This window comes from Narcine bancroftii, chromosome 8, assembly GCF_036971445.1.
Source record: "Narcine bancroftii isolate sNarBan1 chromosome 8, sNarBan1.hap1, whole genome shotgun sequence".
NCBI lineage: Eukaryota > Metazoa > Chordata > Chondrichthyes > Torpediniformes > Narcinidae > Narcine > Narcine bancroftii.
In genome coordinates this window covers 66,103,580-66,127,047 of record NC_091476.1, presented here as the reverse complement: position 1 = coordinate 66,127,047, position 23,468 = coordinate 66,103,580, and the positions used below count along the sequence as shown (strand labels likewise).

Genomic DNA, 23,468 nt, shown 5'->3' with positions numbered 1-23,468 from the left:
CCCCCAGTGAGGATCATTGTGTGTATGGGACCCATCCCCCCCCAATAAGTGTCAGTGTGGGACCCATCCCCAACAGTGAGGGTCAATGTGGGACCTGTCCCCCCCCAGTGGGGATCAGTGTGTGGGACCTGTCCCCCCCCTAGTGGGGATCAGTGTGTGGGACCTGTCCCCCCCCCAGTGGGGATCAGTGTGTGGGACCTGTCCCCCCAGTGAGGGTCAATGTGGGAACCATCCCCAGTGCCTTTATTACCGTGGCATGCAGTTGCTGCCTGTCCTGCTCCAGGCTGGCAATCTTTGCGCTGCTGCAGAGTTCAGTGGCCATGCTGCTCTGTTGCAGTTCTGCCAGCTTCAATCTCAGTTCCTGATTCTCCCGCTCGAGAAGCAGCAGCTGACCTGATGTGGCCTCCCCCACCTCGCAGCTGAGGGGCTTCACTGTATCTGCAGAACAACACACAGCCCTCATGGTCACTCAGAAGAAACGGGAGAAGCCACTCGGCCCACCCAAGTACGTGCTACCTCCAAGCAAGGACCAACCTAATTTTCCATCCTTTCCCACAAATTCCTGCTGTTTAAATCCACGTCTCACTCATTTCCCACTCACACACCACTAGTCTGTTCCTGCCCTAGAACTATGTGTTGGGTCCGTGTGGAGGGAGCTTCACTCTGTGTCTGACCCCCAGGAGTGTGTGATGGGACAGTGCGGAGGGAGGTTCACTCTGTGTCTGACCCCGGGAGTGTGTGACGGGATGGTGCAGAGGGAGGTTCACTTTGAATCTGACCCCGGGAGTGTGTGATGGGACGGTGCTGAGGGAGGTTCACTCTGTGTCTGACCCCGGGAGTGTGTGATGGGACGGTGCGGAGGGAGCTTCACTCTGTGTCTGACCCTGAGAGCGAGTGATGTGACGGTGAACACAATGTTGGGACGTTGCCTTACCGTCCTGATGGGAGAGCTCCTCAGAAAGTGGTCCCAACCTCCACAAGGCCTGTGATGACTCCCCCACCCTGTCGTTCAGCTCGACCTTGAGGCTGAGGTTGACATCCAGCAGTTCATCCATCCTTTGCCTGTCCGTCTCCCGTTCCTGTGACAGGGAGGAGACCAATGAAACACTTCAGGATTGAATATTCCTTTATTATTACACAAAACTTCCTTCTGCCTTCTTCAAGCAAAGAGTCCACCCCCCCCCCCCCCACCTTACATCAGAGAGAGAAGCAACAGAGAGTCCCTTCAGAGATGGCAAGTGTCCATGATAGGTCACTGGCGAAGTGGACTCCGAGGCACTTGGTGCTCTCCCCGCCACAGTGTAGTGGAGAGGGCGGTCCTTCCCACTGGTCCTCCTCAGGTCCGCGATCATCTCCCTCCATCATGCCGAGACCTTAACCTGGCCGCCCCCCCATACCATTCTGCCTCTTCTTCGCAGGATGACTCACTGTTGTTGATGATTGCCGGGACGCCCGCGAGCCCGACCTCGCCACTGGGAGCCGGGCAAAGTCGCGGAACCTGATGCCACAGAGAACCCCCCTGCCACCATCACCCTCATCACCAACCTCTTCTCCCTGCTATCTTTGGGCAGGAGCCTGGAGATCAGCACCTCCAGGCAACTGAAAGCCCTGTAACTGGATTGGGGAGGGAGTGGGGGGGGGAGGGGTGTGTCCTGGGTAAACTTGTACCTCTCACTTTGTTCATTTTAGATTGGTCAGTGTTTGAGCTACCGAAAGAAAACAGAGACACACGCCGAGAGCACTTCAGTTTATACAAATCTTTATTACAAAATGTTAAGCTGATTTCAAACTACAATATGCAAGCCCTTCCCAATTATACTTATCAACGCCTGGACTGGTCCCAACTGCCGAAGCAAGGCAACGACCGCACACTTGTAGTAGGTTGTCGGGGTGCCGGTAGCAGCTTCTCCACCTCCTTCGACCAGGACGTTGGTTGGACTCTAGAAGTTCTTCTTGCTGAGAGATGTTTCCACCCCTCAGAGAGTCTGAAATTTCAGCAGTGGGACCACAGCTTATATTACCCAAAAATTGCTTACTCAAGCACCTATTCCCTGCACAAAAAACTGAGCACGCACCGAGCACGCCTAGGCTTCTATCACTTTGAATACAATGATTTACTTAGCTTCAAGGCCTCGCTTGACAGTCTGCAACCAACAATCCCATCAATCTCAAACAGCAACCGGCTAACAAGCAGGAAGATTAAACTTCTTGGTACCAGATGTCTTTTTGTCAGATAACTGCATCTCTGGGCCCCGTGGTGGAATTTAGCTTATATCTGCAGATTCTTACATTATTTTCAAAGTAGGTTACTGATACTCAGCCTTGCATAAGCAAAAGCATGGTCTAAATCCTCCGGCTGCTTCTTCGGATGACCGGGAGTATTTATTTCAGAAGCACAGAACGAAGCAGCACAGAAACAAACTGTTCGGTCCATCTAGTCTGGTCCCACTGGCCTGCGACCTGACCATACTCCTCCCGCCAAAGTCGAAATCAAGCCTGCGACCACCAGTCTCTGTGTGGATTCCCCCGAACATGCCCCTTAGCCCCATCCTGAATCTATGTCCTCTCTCTTTTGCAAAATATATTCTGACTAAATTATTTACAAAGTTCAAAATCTCTTCCCTTACTAATCACAAGGTCCCTCTGGCATCTGGATTACTTAAGGTGGCAGGTGAGAGGAAAGAACCACCTTGTCATCTCCCCCACCCCTTGTTGTTTGAGGGACTTACCCCTCGGTCTCAACGCCCGGTTAGGGGGAAGGAGGCTCCAGACTGAGTTTCTTCCCCCACGGCACCCACCCCCACGAGGCTCACCACGCCCTCCAGCAGCTCAGAACGATGCCAGTCGGCAGCAACCCCGCGCCGGGTGCTAGAAGAGCCAACAGGTTCCAGCCGGGACCCCAAGGGTGCCTTCCATCGAGTCGACGTTCGCCCACTTGCCAGGAAGTGCACCTGTAGATCGGAGCGCCCGCCGGGCGGGGGGTGATGAACCGTGACGAGGACCCCCCCCACTTCCTCTTGCCTCGTCCGTCATTGGAAAAAGCCTGCTTGCATTTTAATTATTAAGGGGCCGGCACCCGGGGTTCGAATCGCGCGTTGCTTGTATCTCCTCCGCTTCTCCTTCTCAGATCCCCCGTGGGTGAAGGGTGGGGAGCGGCTCTCCCACTTCCTGGCGCCTCACGCCAGCCTTCTGCTTCCCCGGGGTTCTGCGACCCCTGCTGGGTGCCGCCATTCCGGGCCCAGACCTCCCCCCCACTGCGGCCGCGGGATCTTAAATAAATCCGCCTTGGGGGTGAGGGTGGGTCGCTCAACCCGCAACCGAGTTGACGGCGCTCGGGCTGGGTGCCTGGATCCCATGGGGGGCTGGGGGGATCCCACGCAGACATGGGGGGAGAATGTGCAAACTCCTCGCAGGCCGCGCGGGGGGCAGGGGGCGGTTCGAACCTGGGTCGCTGGCTGACCCTACAACCCCTCCAGGGATCCGTCCTGGGGTCTCCATGTCGATGCAATTGCGGAAGCAGCCTCGATCACGAAGGACCCCACCACCCAGGCCATGCCCTTTTAAGACCATAAAACGTAGGACCAGAAACAGGCCATTCAGCCCATCATGAGCTGATCCATTTCCCCACTTGGCCCCACCGCCGCACGGTCACACAGCCAAAGGTGGGCAGAGTCTCCAGATATTTATATCTAAATGTAAGCAGGCTTATCCCCTCGAGGTTTGGAGAGGTAAGAACAAGAGGGCAAGAACAGTACAGGCCCTTCAGCCCGCGAGGTTTTGCTGACCCACCTACCAAAAAGCATGACCTTGTAACCCTCTATTTTTCTTCCATCCACATGCCCCTCATGTTCCAGCCTCCACCATCAACCCCGGTGATGAATTCCAGGCGCCCACCACCCAACGTGAAACGAAAAATCTATCCGTTCACTTTGTACAGACATCTCCGGTGTTCGCTGTTCCCGTCCTGGGAAACAGCCACTAGCCATCCACCCTATCTATGGCTCTCAGCTTGATAGGGTAGTTAAGAAGGCCTGTGGGACGCCGGGCTTCATTAGTTCGGGGATTGGGTTCGGGGGTCGAGAGGTCACGTTACAACTCTACGAATCTGAGACCCCATTTGGAGTATTGTGTTCAGTTCTGTTCACCTCATTACAGGAAGGATGTGGAAGCTACAGAGAGCGAATTCACCAAGATGTCGCCTGGATTGGGGAAACAAGTCTTTATGAGGCAGGGTTGGCAGAGCTGGGGTTTTTGGAGCGCAAAAGACTTGATAGAGGTTGAGAAGATTATGAGAGGCATAGACAGGGTGGACGGCCAGCACCTCTTTCCCAGGGCAGGGTCAGCAAACACCATTCAATGTCTGTACAAAGTGATGAGGGGGTTTATTTTACACAGAGTTACGGGGGCCTGGAACGCCTTGCTGGAGGATGGTGGTGGAGGCTGAAACTTTGGGGGCATTTAAGAGACTCAGACACACAGATGAAAGGAAAATAGAGGGTTACGGGTTTAGAACTTTTTTATTAAGGAATATATGGGTCAGCACAACATCAAGGACCGAAGGGCTTGCACTATGCACCTCTGTTGTCTCCTCTTGACTCAGGGTGAAAGATGAGGGAACATTCGGGGAGGGGAACCTCTCTTACCTTCCCACGTGAATCCAACCAACTTCCCCGTGAGCCCATGCTCCCCCCCCCAGCCTCTTTATTTCCTTTGCTCGTGCCTCGATGAAGGGGCCGGGTGGGGGGGCCTGAGACGTCAACCACCCTTCCACTACCCACGGAGGGAGCGTGTCCGGCCGAGGTCCTCCAGAAAGCAGGATTGGGGGAGGGAGGGGGATGAGGACGAGGATGGGAGGGCTGTGGTCTGGGTGCAGGTAATAGCCCGGCACTGGCTAGATGGGCTGAAGGGCTTGTTTTGGTGCTGTGGTTCCACTGTACCTGCCCTGTTCACATCCCTCACCATCTCGAGGTCTTCCAGGGCTGATCTCAGTAGTAGGTTCTCCACCTCCAGTTCATGGAACTTGTCACAGCGAGTCCGGGCTGCTTCGAGCTCCTTCTCCAGCAGGGTCTTGGTCTCCAGTAGGGCTCGGCTGTACTCTCTCTCCTCCTGCGGATCAGGGGAAGGGGGAAGTCATCACAAATTAGAGCCTCGACCCTCCCCGCCTCCAGCGATCATCACAGCGGCTGTTGACCCAACACCTTCCCTCTCCGTCTGTCCGTCATCCGTCCTTCATCCCCTTTCCACCACCAGGAGTCATCATCACACCAGACCATCAACCCTCCCCACCACCAGGGTTCATCATATACTGGGCTCTCACCCCTCCACCACCAGGGGGCATCATATACCAGACCTTCACCCCCTCCCCACCACTAGGGAGCATCACATACCACACACTCACCCCTCCCCACCACCAGGGTGCATCACATACTGGATGCACACCCCTCCCCACCACCAGGGGGCATCATATACCAGACCTTCACCCCCTCCCCACCACTAGGGAGCATCACATACCAGACACTCACCCCTCCCCACCACCAGGGTGCATCACATACTGGATGCACACCCCTCCTCACCACCATGGGGCATCATATGCCAGACCTTTACCCCTCCCCACACCAGGGGGCATCATATACCAGACCCTAACCCCTCCCCACCAAGGATCATCATACATCAGACCCTCACCTGTCCCCACCACCAGGGGTCATAACACACCAACTCTCACTCCTCCCCACCACCAGGGGTCATCACACACCAAAAGCTCACCCCTCCCCACCACCAGGGGGCATTGCAGCAGGTAATTTCCCCATCTGTCCGTCATCTTTCCTCGCTCCGCCCATTGCCTCTGGAAGGAGGTCATGGTTCCCCTTCGCACCTCCACAGGGTCCTACTGGCTGGCTTTGAAACCCCAATAGAATATTGTGTTCAATCCTGGATTGAACACAATACTGGATTGGATGCTGGATTTAGCATCCATATCTTTCCACTACAGGAAAGATATGGATGCTAAATGGATACTCCTTGACTTACGACCATAATTGGGTCCGAAGGATCGGCCGTATCTTGGAACGGACGCAAGTCGGAATTTCGCCTGTGCGCACGGGGAAACAAAGTCTTAAAGTAAACTTATTAAATCAAATCTATTGTAGATTGGATGTTAACAACTTAAAGCTTCAGGAATTTGTCGACCAACTTTGGCGAATCTTTCCATGTTAGCGGGCATCCCAGGGTCTGTAGGCTGGGCAATGCCATTAGAGTTGGGGGGTGGGGGTGTCGGAGAACCCCGCGCATGCTCCTTTTCTGAGCTGTGACTGTGCCCTCGGTTCCTTCAGTGGAGAGAAAAGGTGCATCCTGGCCATGGGTATTTCTGGCGGCCCCAGGTTTCCTGAGTCTGGCTTGGCATTTTGGAGCCTTGATTGACAGGGGAACCCAGGACCAACGCGAGCCCATGTTGACAAGTGGTGACATTGGTGTACCAATGAGTGTGACGGGCCCCTAACCTTCTGCCGTCAAGGCCTGTCCACTCCACCCCTCCGTACCTCCGCTTTTGCTTTGTAGAACTCGATGCTGTTCAGACGTTCCTTGTAAGCTTTCACCTCCCGCTGCAGTCGATCCATGTGGGCAGCCTTCTCCCGCAGCACATCCGCCTCGTCCCTGTAGGTCTGGGCGGTCCGAGCCTCCAGCACCAGCTCACGGTTCTGGGGGTGGGCGGGTGGTAGAGGTCAAAGGTCAGGGGCCAGAGGTCGATGAGCCAACTTCTCAGTGATGACTAGAGCAGCAGCTTCGCTCTGTGTCTGATCCAGGGTGTGTGATAGGACGGTGAAGATGGAGCTTCACTCTGTGTCTGACCCCAGGAGTATGTGACGGGACGGTGCGGAGAGAGATTCACTCTGTGTGTCCCCTTTCCCCCCCACCCCCATGAAGGGCTGGCCCATGGGTTAATTGAGACGCCTCCATTAGGGAGGGCATGTGAAACCTGAAGGGAGTATTTCCGAATCACATACGCAAAACCGATCAAGGGACCATGTGTAAGTGCCTGGTGAACTTTGTACCTGCTTCTGTAGATGTTTGCAATCCGACCTCAGGTCCTGCACCTCCTGCTTACAGTCCTGGAGACGCTCACTCTGTTCCTCGCTGCCTCACACAGAGAGACCACCTTTAGACCCACGGGCTGCAACCGGTGTCTGCCAAGGGAACTCACCGGGATTTTGGGGACGTCCATGAATCCGGGTGGAGGGTGGGAGGTGAAAGGTTATGGGGGGGGTGGACTGGTGAGGGTCTTCGCCAGGCACCGCAAGGCTGGGCAGGGACCCGTGGAGCCGAGGGGAGGGTGTTAAAGAGGCGTCAGGATTCACAGACCCTCGATATCTCTGAGGTGACCCTCAGTCAAGAGATGAACTGTGTAAATTGGGCCTTTTTGTGTGTCTTTACAGGTCATAAAGCAGAAAAAAAGCTGCTTTAACTTTGTAACGATAAATGGAATCTAAATCTTTTTGGCATTATTGTCACGTGCAATGAGAAGCCTCGTTTTGCAGGCTATCCAGGGCAGGTCATTCTCCACGTTGGTCATCTGATGGTGAATGGATATCCCAGGGGCTACCCATTTCAATTCCTCATCCCCACCCCCTCGCTGATGGGTCTGCCTGTGGTCTCGTGCACCGCCAGACTGAGGCCGCCCGCAAATTGGAGGAACAATGGCTCATCTTCCATCTGGGCTCCCTCCAACCGGACGGTGTTAACGTCGACCTCCAGTTTCCATTTAGAACCCCCCTCCCCACACTTCTTCCCCGTCTCCTTCCCTCTCATCCTCTCTCTCTCCCCATCTCCTCCCACTCCCCCCCTCTCCCTTCCCTATTCCCCACGTCCTTTTGCGGAGCCAAGATCAATTCTCACCTCTCCTCTCATCATGTCCAATTTACACCTTTTGGCTGTTGGCCTGTTCTCCTCCCTTGCCCCATTCATCCTCCTTGGGCCAGCATGATGCTGTTACAGCGTCAGTGACCGGGATTCCAATGTTATGCTGTCTGTAAAGAGTCTGTACGTTTTCCCCATGTTTGCATGGGTTTCCTCCGGGGGCCTCCAGTTTCCTACCTCCATTCAAAATCTACCGGGGGGGGGGGGTTGTTGGTTAATGGGGTGCAATTGGGTGGGCGGAAATGGCCTGTAACCGTGCTGCAGACTTCACTTCATTACTGATGGTTACAAGGTCTTGTGCTAGAAAGGTTGGGGGGTGGGTGTCTCTGGGAAAGTACAGTGTAGGGGCATCCTATGTCAGCCAGTGGGAGGGTCCGTTCAAGAGTCTAGAAATAGGAAGAAGGACACCATCCTGGAATCTGGAGGGTCTGCCTGATGGAGTGGGGGGGAGGGGAGAACAGAGAGTAACAGGGTGGGATGGGTCCTTGAACATGGGTGAGTCAGGGTTAATGAGGGAATGTTGGGGTTAATGAGGGAACTCAGGGGTTAATGAGGGAACTCAGGGGTTAATGAGGGAACTCAGGGGTTAATGAGGGAACTCAGGGGTTAATGAGGGAATGTAAGGGTTAATGTGAGAATATAGGGGTTAAGGTGGGAACGTCGGGGTTAAGGTGGGAACGTCGGGGTTAAGGTGGGAACGTCGATTGGGGTTAATGAGGGAATGTCAGAGTTAATGTGGAAATGTATGGGTTAATGTGGAATGTAGGGGTTAATGAGGGAATGTTGGGGTTAATAAGGAGGGTGGAGGTCTGTTTATGTTGTGATCTGATGTTGAGAGTCTATAAAGGATGAGTGGGACCTCACTTGGAGTTTTGTGGACGGATTTGGGTGCCTTATTTGAGAAAGTTCGGGCTGGTGTTGGAGAGGGTTCAGAGGAGATTTCAGTTATAATTTTAAAAAAATTTATTTAGACATTCAGCACGGTAACAGGACATTTCGGCCCATGAGTCCATGCTGCCAAATTTACACCCCATCAACCTCCACCTCCCTCCCCAGTACATTTTCTCAAATGGTGGGACCCCCCCCGGGAAAAGCACACGCAGACACGGGGAGAAGATTCAAACCCCTGACAGGCAGCACGGTGCTCGAACTCTAACAGCTGCCCACCACGTCTCCCACTTACCAGAATGGTACCAGGAACAAAAGGGTTGGCCCAGTCCTTCTCCCTCCTGAAGTAATCCCTCTGCCATCAGTGATCGCTTCAGGTGGGATGTGGGTGGGAAGGTGGCTGCTGTGGACCTGATTGTTACTGAAATATTTTGCTTGAGAAAAATTGTCATTTCCTTTGGGAATTCTGAAACCCTGTGCACTTTAATCATACCCAATTGACTCGTCATGTGCAGGGTTTCAGAGCTCCCAAAGGAAATGGGACAATTTTTCTCAAGTCAAATTATTTCAGTAACAATCAGATCTGAAGCAGTGATTCTCAACCTTCCCTTCCCACTAACATCCCACCTTAAGTAGCCCGTTACTGATCACCGACGGCATAGGGATTACTTAAAGTGGGATGTGAGTGGAAAGAAAAAGGTTGAGAACCACTGTTTCAGTGCTGAAATGTTCTAAGGGGCAACATCCGAGTAAATCTTCTATCTTATTGATATCTTTCCTGTTGTTTGGTAACCAGAACTGCATACAATACTCCAAATTTGGCCTCTTCAATGTCTTAATGAAGGTACACAATCCTTTATCCGGAACCCTTGGGGGACAGTGCATTCTGGATTTCGGAAAGCCAGATTTAAGCCCACCCCAATTGTGCTCCTCACCCGCCCGACTTGTGTCCCCACTTGCTGGATTTTGAAGCTTTCCAGATTTTAGATGTCTGGATAAAGGATTGTGTACCTGTACAACTTTACCATCCCAGCTCATGAACTCAATACTTTGATTTATGAAGATCAATGTGCCAAAAGCTCCCTTTACGACCCCATCCACCTGTGATGCCACTTTCAGAGAATTATGTATCTGTATTCCCAGATCCTCCATGCCCTTACTTGGTTCTCAACCTTTCTCTTCCCACTCACATCCCACTTTAAGTAATCCCTCTGCCATCGATGCTCTGTGATTAGTAAGGGATTGGTTAAGGTGGGATGTGAGTGGGAAGGTTGAGAATCACTGCTCCAGACTCAATTGTTACCAAAATATTTGGCTTGAGAAAAATTGTCGTCGGCCCATTTCCTTTGGGAGCACTGAAACCCTTCACATGATGAGTCCATGAGGGACAATTAAAACAGTGGGTTTTCAAACTTACCCACATTCCACCTTAAGCAAATCCCTTACAGAGCACCAATGGCAGAGGGATTACTTAAAGTGGGATGTGAGTGGAGCGAAAAAGATTGAGAACCACTGAGTCAGCGTAATGGGGGTATTTGTCAGCTCTTGTCAGTACTTGTGGGAGTACATAAGAATGAGGAGGGGTGATCCCGAAAGGCCTGGACTGAGTTGATGTGGCAAGGCTGTTTCCCACAGTCGGGGAGCCTTGGACCAGAGGGGGCCAATTGAAAACCGAGACACAGGAAAATTTCTTCAGCCAGAGGGTAGTGAGTCGGAGGAGCTTGTTGTCACGGGCTGCTGTGGATGGGGGTGCTTAAAGCAGAGATTGACAGGTATTTGATTAGTCGGGGGCATTAAGGGTTGCGGGGAAGGCTGGGCAGGAGGATGGAATTAGAATGGCGGGACAGACTCGATGGGCTGAATTCCGCTCCGATGTCTTGTGGGATCAATATTGGGGGGATGCGGGGGTTGATCGATCCAAATGCAGTGGATAGCAAGGTAGGTTCGATGGGCTGAATGGCTGACCAATCGGAGCCCGGGAGACCATGTGACAACCCCGCCCCACCCAGGTACTCACAGCTCGTGCTGCAGACGACGCAGTTTGGACTTGGAGTCGGCGAGCTGGACGCTCAGGCTCTGGTGGGTCTCCCCCGTGCCACGAGTGGACGGCTCTGCCTCGCCGAGCAGCCGCTCCCGCTCTTGGGTCAGCTCCATGATCCTCTGGGGGGGATGAACGGAGAGACCAATGCTGGGATGAAAGGGGGGGGAGACAAATCAAGGCAGCAGACGACCCTCCTCCTCCTCCCACAGCTGGGGTAGGGCTGGTTGGTGGAAGGGAGGTGGATCCCTTCACAAGGAAATAATCCCTGTCCTCCCCGCCCCCCAACGTGGGATGTCCCGCCCATAGTGATGCGGAGACTCTGCCCACGATGACAGCGAGGCTCCGCCCACGGCAACGGGGAGGCTCCGCCTTCAGCGATGGCAAGTCTCCGCCCACAGAGATGTGAGGCTCTGCCGACAGTGATCCGCATCCGCCCACAGCAACGTGTTGGCTCTGCACAGTGTCGGGGAGGCTCCTCCCACCATGAAGCTCCGTCCACGGTGACGGTTAGGCTTTGCCCCCACTGGAAGGCAGGTCCCGCCCACTCAATTTAGAACTCCCCATTCAATATAATTAATACATAAACTAATACATCACACCCGTCCCCACAGGGAAGAGGGAGGGAGGGCGGGAGTGGGGGGAATAACACTGGACAACAAAGATTTTGCTTCCTGAACACGTTTGGACATAGTTTATGGATTTGGAGCAGCTGATCATGAAAAAAAATCACCTTAAAAGGTATCGTTTTTTAGCTATAACCTATTTTGTGATTTCCTGTCATATTTTAAGTCTTCTATATTAATTGGAGCGACTTCATCCCTAACATCGAAGTACTCGAGATGGCAGAGGCTGACAGCATCAAATCCACGCTGTTGAAGAACCAACTGCGCTGGGTAGGTCATGTCTCCAGAATGGAGGACCTTCGCCTTCCCAAGATTGTGTTATATGGTGAGCTCTCCACTGGCCATCGTGTCAGAGGTGCACCAAAGAAGAGGTACAAGGACTGCCTAAAGAAATCTCTTGGTGCCTGCCACATTGACCACCGCCAGTGGGCTGACATCGCCTCAAACTGTGCATCTTGGCGCCTCACAGTTCGGCGGGCAGCAACCTCCTTTGAAGAAGACTGCAGAGCCCACCTCACTGACAAAAGACAAAGGAGGAAAAACCTAACACCCAACCCCAACCAACAAATTTTCCCCTGCAACAGCTGCAACCGTGTCTGCCTGTCCCACATCGGACTTGTCAGCCACAAACGAGCCTGCAGCTGATGTGGACATTTACCCCTCCATAAATCTTCATCCGCGAAGTCAAGCCAAAGATATCACCCACACAGTGAGCTATTTTGGTCATTCCAAGCACACTAAGAGTGCACTTAATGCAGGTGCTATGCAAACGTTGTCTTAGGCCTGAGGATGCTGAGTCAGGATAGCTGCAGGCTGGCAATAAAAACAGCTCACATATCCAGATGCTGTGTATTACATGGTGAGAGATTGAAGATTGAATGCATGTTGATACACACGTTCGTCAGGCCATAGCCTAGTGAGTGTACTTAAGCATTTATTGCCTTCAGGAAGATTCAATGCAGCGGAAACGTCTCATCAGCGTCGCGGCAGCTGCGACACGCTCTGCTCCATCTGTGGCGAGTGCACGGTCGAGGCCCAGAGATGCAGCACGAGTGCACTTATTGGGAAAGCTGACGAGCTCTACTTCGGTGACCAAGACTAGCCCTGGGCTCCTCACATTTTAGATTTAATTTTAGGCCTGTGGTTCTCAACCTTTCTCTTCCCACTCACCTCCCACTTTAAGTAATCCCTCTGCCACCAGGGCTCTGTTGGTTTTTTTTTAAGGTGGGATGTGGGTGGGAAGGGGTGGTTGAGAATCACCACTCTTGACCTGAAATATTTTGCTTGTTAAAAATTTGTCCTTTGGAGTTCTGAAACCATGCACATAACGAGTCCATGAGGAACGATTCAAACTCTTTCTTCCTTCCTTAAACAACCCCCCACTAATCACAGAGCATCAATGGCAGAGGGATCACTTAAAGTGGGATGTGAGTGGGAAGAACCACTGGTCTACGGGGAACGCCTCCATCGGAGGGCAGCAGCGATCGTCAAAGACCTGCACTGCCCAGCACACACTCTGTTCTCGCTGCTGCCGTCAGGAAAGAGGTCTCTGGGCCACAAGACTCACACTCACCAGGTTCAGGGACAGCCGCTACCCCCTGTTCAATGACGAACTCAGTCAGGGCCTCGTTCAAGGACATTAACACTCCATCAACCTCCACCACCCCCCCCACCCCCCAGGTACGCAGGAGGAAACCGGAGCCCCCCCTGGGGGCACGCAGGCACGGGGAGAACGTTGATGAGGCTTTATGGGGCACTTGTGAGACCCCATTTGGAGAACTGTGTGCAGTTTTGGGCCCCCTATCTTAGAAAGGATGTGATGTTGTTGGAGAGGGTGCAGAGGAGATTTACTTGGATGATTCTCAGAATCCAAGGGCTAATATACGAGGAGCGTTTGGCAGCTCAGGTTATATACATTGGAGTCTAGGAGAATGAGAGATCTCATAGAGACATTTCGTATTTTGAAAGGTTTAGATAGGGTGGATGTGGGTAAGATGTTTCCCTTGGTGGGTGAATCGAGGACAAGGGGTCATAGTCTGCAAATTAGAGGTTATCCATATAAAACAGAAATTAGAAAGAACTTCTTTAGCCAGAGGGTCGTGGATCTGTGGAACTCGCTGCCGCATACAGCAATGGAAGCCAGATCACTGGAGTATTTAAACAAGAAATAGACACGTATCTTATTATTGAGGGATATGGGGAATTGGAACTAGTGTAGAGTAGCTCAGTGTAGATTTACGGAACAGACTCAATGGGCCTAGTGGCCAGCTTCTGTTTCTTTGTCTTGTGAATGTGCAAACTCCGTACAGACAGTGCGGGATTCGAACCCCAGTCCCAGGTGCTGTCACGGCATTGCACTGACTGCTACACCAGGTGCAGTCAGCCCCAATTTTTCTTCAGGAAGCAAGACCTTTGGAAAAAGTTTGTTGTCCGATGTGAAGTACCCCTTATTACCCCCTTGTCACTTTTTCCCTGCCAGGCCTCAATGGGCCTCATTCTAAAGCATCCCCAACAAGAAGTGACATTCCCTGTCCGCAGAGGTGGAGGGAAGACCACGTGGGATTAGATGGCAACACTGCCCTCCCCCCTCCCTCTCCCAACCACTGCTCGCAGCCACTGACCTCCAGGTTGTCGTCCCTCTGCCTGGCCAAGTTCTTCAGGTGGCAGGCCATGTTCTCGAAGAGAAGCTCGAGCTGGCTCGTGTGAACGGAGGATAGGTCAGGCCAGTGGAGAGCCACCACATTTTGCGGGTTCTGTGTGACCTGGAAGCACGTGGAGATAAGCCAGGTTGACGGTTGGTCTGAACACCCAAGTACGACCCGACTGTCCTCGGGGCAAAACACGCAGACGCACAGCCGGGCACAGCGCACGTACAGACTGACAAGTGTTTCATCTCTGCAAATAAACATCGGTTCGTGCATACTCGGAGGGCGAGTGTGAGCCATTCCTTTGGTCGTTCTCGCTGCTGGCGGGGAGAAGCCACCCCTCAGCCTGGTGGTGCTGGCTCTGATCCTCCCCCAATAGGAGCAGCCATGTGCGGGGGCCAATCCTCGATGATTTTGCACGCCCTCTGCGGACAATGATCCTGGTCAATTGCATCGATGGGGGAGTGATCCTCTCCGCTGCTCTTACGGTCCTGTGGATGGACCTCAGAGCCATTTCTCTGCATGATGCAGCTGGCCGGGACGCTCTCCATAGAGGCTCCTGTGGAAGGTTGGTGTGGCGATGGCCGGTAGCCTTGGCCGCTTCAGAATCCCCTGAAAGTGCAGTCACCGTTGCGTCTTCCTGACCAGTGAGGCTCTCTCCACCGCAGAGTTGCCAACATGCAGCAGAGGACAGTTGTCCCTGGTCCTCCTGACGTCCATGATCACCTCCTTCGCCGTGCCCACACTGAGACTCAGGTTGCTACCATATTCACGAGATTTTCTCCATTGAGCGGTTCACCGCCGGGGCCGACCCTGCCGACGTGGTGGTGGATAGGCGGCGTGAGCAGGAGCAGGCCGGGCGCACGGCCCTGAGGTGCACGTTAGCTTGCTACATTCACCTCCCGGCAGATCCCCCCCCCCATGGACCCCTCTAATCACAGGGAACGTCGCCACAGCAGGCCCAAGGGCCCACAACGTCTGCCCTGAAGGCCCACAACGTCCGCCCCCAGGGCCCACAACGTCCGCCCCGACCCACAACGTCCTCCCCCATGGCCCACACGGCCACCCCCATGGCCCACAACGGCCACCTCCATGGCCCACAACGGCCACCTCCATGGCCCACAACGGCCACCCTATTGGCCCACAACATCCGCCCCAGATCGTCACGTCCAGTTCTTGACGCATGACCTCTCCTGGACCCTCCACGTTAGTCAGGACAGCTCTGGACATTGAGGATGTCACCTTGATAACATTTTACCGGAGCACAACTGGCGAGTGCCGAGCAGTGTTGCACCAAAGGCCTTGCGCTCAACGGGGTAGCACACAAGGAGTCAGTTTTCTCCGGGACGGGGAGGAGGGTGAAGGGGGGCTCCAATTTTCTCCCACTGTTCGAAACGTACTGTGGGGGGGGGGGGGGGGGGCGTTGTTGGTCAACAGGGCGGCACATGCAAGCGCACTCAGTGACTCACCTCCCGGATGTGCGCGGCGACGGAGATCTGCGTATCCAAGTCCAACGTCTGAATTTGCTTGATGATGTCCTCTTTCCTCTCACTCTGCAACAGCAACAGAGAATGGGTGGGGGTCTGCTCAGTTACGGCAGGGGGTCATCAGTGGTGGCACTGGGATTACTTAGGAGTGGGACGCACGTGGGAAGAAAAAGGTTGAGGGCCACTGGGTCGGGCTTCAAACCCCAGTCCCAATCGCCGGCACCGCATCAACCATCCGTCCTCCCTCTCCCATCATGATGAAAAGGGACCTGGGTGCCCTCGTACAGAGCGGCCTGAAGGGAAACTTGCAGGTCAAGTCGGCGGGGAAGAGCACAGGGCGTTCGTTCGAGAGGGGCAGAGCAGGGAGGCTTTATAAGGCGAGGCCCCCACTCGGTGCATCGTGGGCTCCTCATTTATGAAAGGACGTGCTGGCGTGGCCGAGGGTTCAGGGAGGTTCACGAGCATGATTCCGGGATTGAAAGGGTTTTCCTACGAGAAGCGTTTGACCTGGACTCGTTGGAATTGAGGAGAACCGGGGATAGGGGGATGTGGGATCTCGTTGAAACATTTCAAACGTTGAAAGGCGCAGACAGGGCTGACATGGAAAGGCTGTTTCCCCACGATGGGGGAGCCCAGGATAAGAGGGCCAAATTTCAGGGTCGAAGGGCATCCGCTCTGAGCAAAAGAAGCGGAGGAATTTGAGGCTATGGGCAGTCTTGGAGGCCAGGCCGTCTTGGAGGCCGGGCCATCGGGCATGTTTAAGGCAGAGGCTCTTGACGAGCCGGGTTATGTGGGTGGGGGGGGGGGGGGGGGGGGGAGGCCGGGAAATGAATGGAGGGGCAGACTCGATGGGCTGAATGGCCTGCTTCTTAGGTTGTGGATTTGCATCATCTGTGGCATTTTAGCCTCCTACCTTCTCCTCCAGTGAAGTCCAGCAGATGCCACAACTCCCTGCGTCACCCAGACTCCCCGCTCCCCAATCCAATAACCTGAGCTCAGCCTCCCCACCCCCACCTCCCCGGAGGGTCGAAGAGGGGAGCCTACCTGAACCGCGCAGCCCAGGAGGAGCAGCAAAACCTTGTCGAGCTCCTGCATCCCCTCGTCTGCCAGAGAGAAGGAGGACACATGGCCAGGTGAGACAGTGGGGTGGGGGGTGCAGGACGGAGGGGAGGACGGGGGAGGGGGAAGACCCCGGGTCGGTGGATTGGACGCCCGTCGGGGACACTGCCTGGGAGGAGGAGACTGGTCTGCAAGGCCCCTCTCCATTCCATCCCAAACCTCAGGTATGGGAGCAGGAGTCAGCCATTCGGCCCATTGCGCCTGCTCCTCCATTGAATGATCTGATGACCAGCTCATCTCCACCCACCTGCCTTTTTCTTCACATCCCTCAATCCCCCGATGATGTAAAAATCTACCCAACCTCATGTTAAATCTATTGACCGAGGTCGGTCCACGGCTTTGACAGGCAGCGAATTCCGCAGATTCACCCCCCCCCCCCCCCGGGAAAAGCAGTTGCTCCTCATCTCTGTCCTCAATCTCCGACCCTGAATCTTGAGGCCTCGTTCTGGTCTTCCCTACCAATGAGAACAACCTACCGACCTCTATCTTATCGACGCCTTTCATAATTTTATACATTTCTATAAGATCCCCGTCTCATTCTTCTAAATCCCATCGAGTACAGTCCCGGACGACTCATAGGCCAACTCCCCTCATCCCTGGAATCCACCTGGTGAATCCCCATCCGCATCACCTCCAAAACTGGTCCATCCTTCCTCGAGTAAGGGGATCAGAACCGTCCATGGTTCTCCAGATGTGGCCTCGCCCTGGACCCAGTCCAGTCGCAGCAGAACCTCCCTGCTCCTAAAACCAACCCCTCCAGTAGTAATGGCCAACGTTCCATTTCCCTTCTTGACAGCCCGCTACACCTGCACGCCAACCTTCTGCAATTCATGCGCAAGCCCTTCCGCCCACTGCAGTTGCTTGCCGTGTAAATATTCTGATCTCCCGTTTTTCCTTCCAAAGTGGATTTGCCAACATCTGCCCTGACCCTTGACCACTCGCTTAACCTATCCATATCTCCCCGCAGACTCTCCATGTCCTCTGCACCATTTGCTTTTCCGCTCAATTTAGTGCTATCCGCTCAGTCCCCTCCCCCTCCCTTCCAGATCAGTGCGATTGAAACACAGAAGTAAAAGCCGACAGAGGGGCTCAGGTCCGAAACGTCAGGAAAACATCTTTCCCGCCTGTGGACGCTATTTATCCCAGACGTGAAGCCTGCCCTCCTGCTGTTTATTGGATCTTGCTGTGTGCACATCCCCGGCAGGGCCGCCAACTCATCCTGAGCAGGGTCGAGGATGAATGCCGGGCGGCGGTGGTGGTGGGGAGTGGAGACGGCTGCAAGGGCCCACTCCCCTCTCGCCGCACTTTGGCCATGGGAGGGGGCCCGTCTCTGGGGAGCCAGCGGAAGGGCCAGGGGGGAGGTGGGGTTGGCAAGGAAATCGGGATCAGGCAAACAGAGTCTGCTCACCGCTGAGAGGGTCTCGACCCAGGAGCTGGACATTGGGAGGCGACATCAGGATCAGCTGTTGGAGGTCTTCCTGTGGGCAGAGGGGGAGAGGAGCCATTAAGTACGCAGAAGGAGGGGCAGAGGAGCATTCGACATTCAGAGGAAGGGGCAGTGAAACACACAACAGACGCAGAGGTAGGGGTGGAGGGGAACATTAAATATGCAGAGGAAGGGGCAGAGGAGCATTAAACATGCAGAGGAAGGGGTTGGGAATGTGTTACATACAGAGGGAGGGGTGGAGAGGGAGTATTAAACATGCAGAGGAAGGGATTGGGAATGTGTTACATACAGAGGGAGGGGTGGAGAGGGAGTATTAAACATGCAGAGGAAGGGATTGGGAATGTGTTACATACAGAGGGAGGGGTGGAGAGGGAGTATTAAACATGCAGAGGAAGGGGTTGGGAATCTGTTACTTATACAGAGGGAGGGACAGTGAATGAACATTGAACACTCCAACACAGAAACTGCCCCTTCGGCCCTTCTAGTCTGTGTCAATCCATTTTTCTGCCTTTGACTTTGTCTCGCACTAGTTTTATTTATTTTGCGAGGTGGTTTAGAGAAATATTTCCCCCTGTGATGCTGCCGCTGCAAAAAGAACAAATTTTGTGACATGTTCACGACAATGAATTCTGATCCTGATAAAAATAACTGTGTCAGACCTGTGCGGAACCTCAGTTAAACCGCTCTGGTAACAGCCCGAAAGGTTCTGCACACATTGTTATAAACAAAAGAGGATGTGAGGCTGTGTTGAAAATGTCACTCAGAGGCTTCCTGGAACAATCCCAAAACTGAGAGTCTGAGCGAGGTCTGGTCACCAAGGAGGTTCCCCTCCATTAGGGAGAGAGGGCTGGAAACAGATGGGGAGGCACAAGGGGGTGGAGATATAGAGGGGGGATGACACAGAGGGGTGTCACAAAGGGGGGACACAGAAGGGAACACACAGGAGGGGACACAGAGGGTGGAACATTCTTGGGCGGAACACAGAGGTTGTACTGAGCAAACGTTTTCAGTATACCTCTGTGTGACAAGAAACCTGGAAACTGAAGAGGTTTAGAATGGGAAAGAGGGAGAGGGAGAAATAGGAAGAACAGGGTGGAGGGGCAATTAGTGTACGGTACAGACATTTCCCAGTGTCTGTGTAGGGGTGTGTGTGGAGGTGGTCTGTGTCTGTGTATTTGAGTGTGTCTGTGTGTGTGTGTGTGTGTGTGTGTGTGTGTGTGTCTGTGTGTGTGTCTGTGTGTGTGTCTGTGTGTGTGTCTGTGTGTGTGTCTGTGTGTGTATGTGTGTGTCTGTGTGTGTCTGTGTGTGTGTGTTTACACCTTCCTACATTCTCCCACCCTCAGCGCCTCCCCCCTCCCTCTCATATCCTGGGCAACGTTGCTGAGTGAGGGCAGGCGGTGAAGGGTGGGGGTGTCATCTGGTACATCAGTCACTGCAAATTCCCCCGTCCCCCACCCCTAAGTGTCGGGCCGAGGGGCATCGATGGTAACGCCCAGTGGAACAAAATCTGATGTAGGTCAAGTGGACAGTGACGGCAATTGATGGGCACTCGATGGGCTGAAGGGGCACTGGTCCCATGCAGAGGGTCTCCCTGGCCCCAAGCTGCTCCCCTGCTCCAAGGACGCTTCATGCCCTGCCCGCATTCCCTCCCAGTGGCCTGCGAGCTGCCAGCCACGGGTCGGGGGGGTGGGGGGGAAGTGGCCCACATCCTGAGCAAGCGGTGGGTGGCCCGAGTGGTTTTGCAACACACAGGAAACCAACTCATTCCACAGAAGTTCAAGGGTTAGAGAAACTGGTTGGGGGTGGGGGGGGGGCGTGGCAGGTGGAACTGGAAAAAAGCCACAGTGATCAACGGCCCCGAGTTAGTTCGACTCTTTTCAAACCAAGTCGCTCTCGACACCTTGGGGAGTTGGGCAAAATGCCGGCGTCAGCATCACCTGCAAATACTGCAGCCCAGAAACAGGCCCTTCAGCCCCTCTCGCATGTGCTAACCCTAGTCCCTCTGGCCTGTACCCAGCCCATTGCCCTCTCCAACCCCCACCCGTTCAAATTCTTCTTAAGCGCTAAAAGAAATAATCACCACCTCAACTTGATCCACGCTCCTGCCGCTTTCCACATGATGAGGCTCCCCCCACCTTTACCCCACGCCCTCCAGCTTGTATTTCACCCATCCTCTACGTTTACTCTGTCCGCCCGCCCTCAGAATCTTGTACGCCTTGATCAAACCTCCCCTTTTTGACCAATGCTCGGCGGGCCAAACTGCGTCCCTTTGTAGAGTAAAGTTTAAAAAAAAATCACTGATGTTCGGGCTTGAGCCCTCTGTCGAAGGCCGGGAAGATGTCGGCGGACGCCCGAACCAAAGAATGGGGGGGGTGCAGGAGGTGGAGAAGGGAGGGAGGGGACAGCGGCGGTCAAGGGGTATAGGGACAGCTGGGGTAAGGGAGAGCAGGAGAAGTCAGGCATCGACGCCATCCGGCTGGAGAGCTGCCCCGGACGTTGGGGAGCGGGGGGGGAGTAAATCGGGTGTTGTTCCTCCAATCTGACAGTGAATCTGAAATCTTTCTCTGCCCTCTTTCGACACTGTGGCAATATCTTTCCTGTAGTTTGGTGACCAAAACTGCGCTCAACGCTCCAAATTTGGCGTCGTCCAATGTTAAAATGATGTCCCAGCTCCTGTACTCAATGGCCCTCTTTACGACCCTGTCCACCAGGCCCGAAATGTTGGCCACCTCTTTACCTCCCACGCACGGTGCTGAGTTTCTCCAGGGCATTGGCATGTCCCAACGCCCTCGGGACCGGCCAGTGCCCCGAGCAAAAGTCCAACACTCCTAAAACCTGCGCTCTCTGGTCTCCCTCGACCCTGGGGAACAAGGTCGCGACTTTATCTGTGACACGTTACGGTCGAACTGTCCATTGACAAGCTTCCCAGCCCGCCCGTTTTAAGACCATCATGTAATGAGGTATAATATTACATGAAATTTGCCACCAGCAGAGGCCTGGCGCCCCTTAACGTCAGAGAGAGAGAAGCAAAAGAGAGACCATTCCCCCACCCTGAGTCGCCGAGTGTCCGTGGATTCGCCTCCAGTGCTCCCCCCTGCAACCCCACAGAGTCCAGGCCCGCCTCCAGTGCTCCCCCCCTGCAGCCCCACAGAGTCCAGGCCAGACCGTTGGCCGCCTGGGCTCCGGATCCGAGCCACTGATGCAGTCAGGCAGCCCTCACACCCCCTCCCCCATCCCGCTGCCCCAGTCCTTGGCGGTCCCTCACTTCGTTGGCCATGTGGTTCCTTCAGCCGTAGAGCCCCCCCACCCCGTGCCAGTCCTCCGCTCCCACCCACCCACCCCCCCAGAGGCTGCAGCCCCTCATGCCTACCATCATCTTGTGCGCAGAGCACGTGGCAGCGGGATTTTAAATAAAACGGGCCCTTTTGAAGCCCGCGAGAGCTGTCAGGACTGGATGGTTGGACCCCGCAAGGGAGGGCCGCTTCTCCCCTCCTTGCTCTTCCCGGGACTTTCCAGTTCATGCATCTCCCCAAGCCCCTCCTGCACCCTTCCTGGCCTCCACAAAGCTGGGCGTCCAGAACAGGGGAGAACACCCCTCCACCTCCCGCCTCTCCACTAACTGTTGGAAAGGAGATGTGTGGGAGAAGACCCTACTGGGGGGTGGGGGAAGCTGGAGCCCGGCTCGGGAGGTACATGGCATCGGAACTGGGACTGGAGAGGGTGAGAAGGGGCTCCCGAGGAAGGCCTCGGGCACTGATGGCTTCCTGGCTGGAGCTCAGGCAGCCGATGATTGAATAGGGGTCGGTGAGGCTGGGGGAAAATCCATGGACACTTGATGACTCTGGGGGGGCGCTTCTCTCTCCAACCACGATGGGATGCCACTAATGGCGGCTCCTTGTTCGCCTTGTGGTAGAAAAACGTCGATGTATGTCAGACATTTTTACATTGCAAAATCGTTACAATGAAAGGAACCTGGAGATCTTCACTATCTCACGTATTGTCAGAGAATAGGCTGACTTGCCTGGATAGAACATGGAATATTACAGCACTAAAACAGGCCCCTTCAACCCTTCTAGGCCGTGCTGAAACATTTTTCTGCCTCGTCCCGCTAACCTGCATCCAGTCCATATCCTTCCATACCCCTCCCGTCTACGTACCTGTCCAAATTCCTCTTAAATGTTAAAATCGAGTCCTGCAATCACCACTCCCCACCACTCTCTGCGCAGAGACATCCCCCCCCTAAACCTTCCCCCTCCTCCCTTTTATCCCTCAACAGACTTGCTCCGGCCGCGCGGCCGGTTTACATTTCCAGCTCCCCTCTGCTCCCCTTCTCCGAGCCTGGGCAGTCGGGGGCCCCCTCCCCTCCTCCTCCCAACCGAAGACGCGGACAGTTTCTCCCACACCACCCCCCCTTCCCTGTTTACCTGGTAGAAGGTTCTGATGTGCTGCATCAGGATGGATAGATTCTGGACCCTGAGGACCTCGTCATTCCGCTCGTTATGGTAGATCCGCTGGGTCTGGGGGTTCGGGTCACTGGGGGGAGAGGTGGGCAGGTTCAGAGTACATATAGGATGTCACGTACAGCCCTGAGATTCCTTTCTCCCGCGGGATGGCAGAATTACCACTAATAGGTAATGAAAAAAAATAAACCGTACACAGCGTAAAACACGCAAACAAATAAAGAACTGGAAACGTAATGAATTTAAACAAACTGACTCTGCAACACAGAGAAGGGAGGGGTTAGGTCTCTGACAGGAGGGGGAAGGGAAGCTGGAGGAATGGGGGCCGGGGGGATAGGGGGAAGACCTGACAGGGAGGTTAACGGATGGCGGAGAGTTCGACGCTGACACCGTCCGGTTGGAGAGTGCCCAGACCAGGGTGCCGCTCCTCCATCTTGCGGGCTGCCTTGATCCAGCAGGGCATGAGGCTGTGGGCAGACACGCCGGCACGGGAATGGGGCATGGAATTGAAGGGGAGGGTCAAGGCCCTTGGCGTTGTGGATGACAGAGCGAAGGTGGAGTGATCTCCAAGTCTCCCCGATGGAGAGGAGGCCGTCTCCCTGTCTCCCCTTATTATTTCCCCAGCATCCATTTCTAGAGGCCCCCACCTCTGTGATAGGATTTGCTGGCCCACTTTCACACTTCATCTTTTGCCACCTTATGAGTTGCCCTCTACAAGTTTTTAGAAACTTCCCAATTCTTGATCCGCCCACGAATTTTTTGCTTCCTGCTTCGCCCTCTTGTTTCCCTTCATGTTGCCTGTGACTTCCCTCGACGGCCGCAGTTGTGACATTTTTCCACTTCATCA

General features: G+C 54.4%; 1 protein-coding gene across 10 annotated transcripts in view; it reads right to left on the bottom strand.

Annotated features, from left to right (window-relative positions):
• The window catches only part of LOC138740799 (girdin-like), a 54,792-nt gene that overhangs the window by 25,646 nt on the left and 5,678 nt on the right, over window positions 1-23,468 (bottom strand). For 9 of the 10 annotated variants that reach the window (XM_069893909.1, XM_069893911.1, XM_069893910.1 and 6 more), the window contains 11 exons: window positions 22,586-22,694; window positions 18,123-18,192; window positions 16,640-16,698; window positions 15,578-15,661; window positions 14,085-14,225; window positions 10,817-10,959; window positions 7,050-7,131; window positions 6,537-6,695; window positions 4,960-5,106; window positions 935-1,079; window positions 251-438 (listed from right to left, as the gene is read on the bottom strand). In XM_069893909.1, the coding sequence (XP_069750010.1) occupies window positions 251-438; window positions 935-1,079; window positions 4,960-5,106; window positions 6,537-6,695; window positions 7,050-7,131; window positions 10,817-10,959; window positions 14,085-14,225; window positions 15,578-15,661; window positions 16,640-16,698; window positions 18,123-18,192; window positions 22,586-22,694 (1,327 nt within the window). The remainder of the gene's footprint in view (window positions 1-250; window positions 439-934; window positions 1,080-4,959; window positions 5,107-6,536; window positions 6,696-7,049; window positions 7,132-10,816; window positions 10,960-14,084; window positions 14,226-15,577; window positions 15,662-16,639; window positions 16,699-18,122; window positions 18,193-22,585; window positions 22,695-23,468) is intronic. The other variant, XM_069893908.1, reaches the window with a different exon arrangement.